At 26.3% G+C, this 5,390-nt stretch overlaps 1 protein-coding gene across 1 annotated transcript; it reads right to left on the reverse strand.

The window, feature by feature from the left end:
- Positions 1-1,354: 1,354 nt before the first annotated feature.
- Positions 1,355-2,478, reverse strand: LOC130962001 (uncharacterized). The gene has a single exon (XM_057888069.1). It carries the CDS (start codon positions 2,376-2,378, stop codon positions 1,743-1,745), a length of 636 nt encoding a protein of 211 aa, XP_057744052.1. The 5' UTR covers positions 2,379-2,478; the 3' UTR covers positions 1,355-1,742.
- Positions 2,479-5,390: the final 2,912 nt, after the last annotated feature.

Genomic DNA, 5,390 nt, shown 5'->3' on the forward strand with positions numbered 1-5,390 from the left:
GTATTTTTTTACTACTCACATGTTTTCATGTAAAGATTAAAATTAAATTAAAACTTTGATATGTATTATATTAAACAATTTAGTTAGATATATCAAATTATTTTTCGCTCTTAGCTATTATTTTTATATGAATATATTTTTTTATGAGTAGTTATTTTTTCTTTCTTTGGACTCAAATTCAAGTAGATTTTAGGTTAAAGAATTAAATATTTACCATCACAACTAATTTCGTATTGGTCAATTGAAGCCGAATTGAAGCCGAATTGATAATATAATGCTCCTTTTGTTATTTTTAATATGCTACAGTGATTTTTTATATATTTATATTCTCAAATTAATATATAATTTATATTTAAAAAAATTGATGGTACTAACTCATAAAAAGACAACAAATTAAGTGATAACTTTAACCTCCGAATCATTTGTAGCTAACTAACACTGAAAGCTTTTGCAAGGAATTGTGACATGTCTTGACCATAAAATTTTGACAACCTTTAATTACCTTTGCCTATAAAATTTGATTCAGCAAGAAATAAATAAAAGTAACTCCCAACTGTTCTTGCTCTTTAATTTGCAATAAATAAAATTGTTGAGAAAGACAAAGCAAATTCCCTAAAGATAAAGCATTGGTCAAAGATGCTTCTTAATTATAAGGCATAACTTCACTTCCCTGCCCCAAGTAAAAGGGAAAGAGAAAAAGGACTAACAAATCTACATGTTAATCAATGCTTAATTAGACCTAAATTATTAGTAACCAAAAAATCTCCAAATTTTGCAAAGAGCTATAGATACTTTTCTACTACTATAGTTAGTTGATCACCAGAACTATATATATGTCTGCTTATTAGAATAATACTATATTAGCATAGTTTATTATCTTGCATTATTGTTCTTGTAGCATTATGTATGCTTATTAACCAAGGTATTATGTGATTCATAACCAATTCTATAGGCCATTTTATAAAATTGATATTATTTTTTATTGTCTACTATAATCAATTTTTTTCTGTTGAATTAAATTTATTAGAAATGAAATATTTGCTAACGGGCTATATCTCAACTGGCAGTCTCTCCATATTCACTTAGAGGTCACGAATTCGAGTCACTTTATCTTTAATAAAAAAAAAAGAATTGAAGTATTTTTACTTTAATTTTATATCTAAATTACCTCTGGCTAATGAAGAAAATAAATTTCCAAAATAAATCACGTTAAATCAAAATTAGTTCTAACTTATAACCAAGTAAGTTAATTCTACAATTAACTGAAATCAATTCTAGAAAAGTAGAACTAATTAAGCACAAGCCTAATTAGAAACAAAAAAAAAATTCAGTAAAACAAGCTTATCCTCTGAAACTGAAGACACAACCTTTGGCATTTAAAATTAGTTGCCCTCTAAACATGATGAATAAAATACAACTACAAAGAATTACAGAGAAAAACTCCAAGCAAAAGGTACAATAAATCACAATAATGGCCATGCAACATCCAAGGCCAAACCAAAAAAAGAAACTTATCCATAAGACATATTTGATAATTATTTCAAAATAAAAAAATACAGAAATACTTAAACAATATTGAAAAGGAAAATATGGCTTCAGACAAAAATATTTACTTGTTTTTGTACATGTCTATTTTTTAATAAATAAATATATATCCAACGATATATATTTATATTTTTATCATTAATTAATTAATTAATTATACATATACTTCAAAACAAAACGCAGTCTTTAATTACCTTTTATTGTGCTTTTCTCTTGTAAGAACTTTGGAAACCACTGTTAGAGCTCATGGCACGTGAAATTGCAAAGCACAATGCCGATGAAGAAGGTGGTGGCGATGACGAACCACCACCATCTTCTTCATCATTCGCCCCTCTAAAGTCGAAAGACGAAGAACCATAACTCAAGAATCTCCTCCTTCCGATCTTTGCCACGGGGACAACCTTGGACGAATCCGAGGTTGTCCACCTCGAAGACAAAGAACATGACGGCGACGGCGAAGGCGTAATAATCTTCTTGAGACTCATCTTTGTAAACAATGCCATGAAAATGTTGCTACTTGATCTTGAATTATTCTTCTTGACCCTCTTCAATGCATTATTATTAACATTATTGTTGTTGGTGTTGTGATAAGAGGGTGGTGGAGTTAAAGGAGGAAGAGTTTCTTGAGAGAATAATTTGTACTTTGGTGTGCCAGGTTGAGATTCCCAAACAAATGGGACATTAACAGAAGAAGAAGAGAATCTGAAAGATGGGTTTGCCATTGAAGTTTCCTTTGACAGAAGCCTGCAGAAGAATTTATCATCTTGCTTAATCTGAAGAACACTATTACTACTACTCTTCTGAGAAATCTGATCAACTTTTGCATTTAACATCTTTTTTTTTTTTTGGATCTGAAGTATTATTGATTTATTGTACTATGTTTGTATGTATGTGTGATGTAGATTTAGGTTGTTTTTTTTTTGGTGCAAGGAAAGTGTGAGTGCCAAACACAAATGAATTCATCACAATTTGCACATCCTTTTTATATATAACAACTCTGTGTTAGGAGAATTTACTTTTAGGAGATTAGGTTATAGGGTATATTAAACGTGTACTCTTAGTTAATAATTCATAGAAAAAAAATGAAGTTTAAGAAGTTTAGAACTTCTAGAAATGTTAATAATTTAAAAAAAATATAAATAAAAATAACTATGTTAGGTTTATATTAAAATTAACCATTAAAATCAGTTATTAATACAAAATATACGTTGAAATATAAAATACACATTAAAATAAGTTTAATAATATATATATTTATATATAAATATATAATGACTAATTTTAATATATAAATAATATTTTTAAAATAAAATTATTACTCACATAAAATTATCTTTACATAAAAAAATGCCTTTATTTAAATATAACAATAAATTAATTAACATGACATAAACTCAGTAAAACCTCAAGTGGACAAAGGCCTAACTTCCAATGAGAATATTTAATATTATTTTTTTTAAAATATGAACTTAAAATTAGAGAATAGAATACATATAATTAAAAATATAATAATTTATGTATCTCTTTCTATCAGTTTAAACTTTTCAAAATGTAATTTCATAACGTAGTATCGAAGTTTTTATAATTGAAAGATCTAGAGTTCAATTTTTATTTTCTCCCAAAAGAAAAAAAATGGCATAAAACAAACAAAAAGAAAAACGAAAATCTTTGTAAAAAATCAAACAAATTAAAAAAAATTATTGCTTGAAAAAATGTGTTAAAAATATAATCATTTATATATCTTTTTTTATCGATTTAAATTTTGAATAATGCTACACATTTAAATTTTTTGTTAATCAAGTTGGTCTAACATAACAAAAATTAGTTATGATTAGTATTATTTAAAGTCTTAATTGTTTAATTTAATTGGATTTGATTTATAAAATAACTTAGATACGTAATATTATTTTTAAATTTTATTGAAAAAATAGTCTAATGTCTTTGTTATCTTAATTATAAAAGTGTAATTAATAATATACTTTATTCGCATTAAAAATGTATTGTAAGATGATGCAAATATGAATTATATGTTACTCATGCAACTTTATTATTATAAACAGCAAGTCAGCAATTGTTATTGAAAGCTTACAATTTAAGTAACAAAGCTTCCAATTTTCTGCACCTAACCATCTTGAACATTTCTTCTGGACTTATTACTCTACATTTACAGTGCCCCTGACAAAGATTTGGGCCTATAATTAATTAGGCTAGCAAAGCTGAAGCAACAATAATATCTCAATTAAGAAAAATCTAAATAAAACTAACATGAATATAATGGTTAACTGAACTAATCAATTGGCTTTTATCTTTGGTATTGGACCCCACAAATGTGTAACATTTAAACCTTATAAATCACCACTTGATTCTGGAAAGTAGTTGATGTGTATTAAATAGGAACTATATAATAACAACCCCCTCTTAAATTACACATATTACATGAATTTCTTGATCCGGTATGGTATACCTAAGAAGGGTACCAAAAATTTATGGCTGTAGACCCTATAATAATATGGCCTTTGTGAGGAGGAAAAATTGGAAGCGTCCACTCTGGAAATTAAAATATTCATTTTAATTTTTGAAAGGAGTTATCGTATTGAATAAATGACAAATAAGTTTCTTATTTTTTTTATCTCGAAAACAAATAAATTTTTTATTAATTAAAAATAGAAAAATATCATTCATTTTTTAAAATGTGAGATATCTAAATTTTTTTAAAAGATCGATTTGTTTTTATATATTTTTGAACAAAAAAATTTAAATGTCTCGTATTTTAAAAGATCATGATGTTTTTATATTTTCAATTAGTTAGAAACATGTATCTTCGAATTAAAAAGTTAGAGACCTATTTATTTTTTTCTCATATATATTTGTATAAGAAAAAATATTTATAAGTATAGTTAAAATTTATTTGACAAATGTTTTAAATTAAAAATATATAAAAATTGAAACAAAATCAAAATAAATAAAAAAAGATTATTTATTTATTTATTTTGAATACATGAAAAATTGCCATATTTTGTTTTAAGATACAAAGTTTTGCCTACTTTAATATTTATTTCATACTACGGTATATATAGTGAAACAAATTTATAACTCCTAGTAATCTTTGTATTTTTGTTCGAACAGAAAGTTTCCAATTACCAAATAACCATAATTGATTCAAAAATAGTGTGGTAGCTTAAATTACCAAAATTTAGGTATACAAATAAAACTTAGTTCTATTTTAAAAGGCAACAAAACATGGGGCACACATGCCACATTAAGGGATACTATACTCGTCATCATAATTTCCATTACAGCGTTGTTATAATGATCATTGTTAATAGTGCTAGACTTCTTTACAATTCACATGCAGCAGCTTCCATTTATTAGGAGTGAAGTTATTGATATGGTCACATGGGAATCTTTAATATCTAAAAGACTAAGAAAATGAGGACATATGGTTCTATTCTAATTTTCTATCTGCCATCATGATGATATTGAATGAGACTGATGTTAAATGAAATTAGAGGGAAGATGACCTACTTTGTGTCCATATTCATTTATGGCATAGATTTTAGTGGGTTGTGGACAGTGAAGTGTGTGTGTGTATATGTGTAACGTAAGGTCATTGCATGGCACCTGGACTTGGCCATTACACGTAGGCCATATATATATATATATATTCAACTATAGTTATGATGATTGCCATAAAATTTTAGTAACATGTAGTTAAAATTAACATCATGTTCTTTTTTATTGTTTAAATGTTTAGTAGCATTCTCTTTCCTGTATAACTCGTCCAGTTTTTGTTGAGCTCGGTCTTCGGTAGATAAATGAAGTATGTGTCAATTGACAAAAAATGC

The sequence above is a fragment of the Arachis stenosperma genome, chromosome 2 (genome assembly GCF_014773155.1).
Source record: "Arachis stenosperma cultivar V10309 chromosome 2, arast.V10309.gnm1.PFL2, whole genome shotgun sequence".
Taxonomy (NCBI): Eukaryota; Viridiplantae; Streptophyta; class Magnoliopsida; order Fabales; family Fabaceae; genus Arachis; species Arachis stenosperma.

What these genes read in the sequence shown, in the direction of transcription:
- LOC130962001 (XM_057888069.1), bottom strand. Translation starts at nt 2,378, where the DNA reads ATGTTAAATGCAAAAGTTGATCAGATTTCTCAGAAGAGTAGTAGTAAT.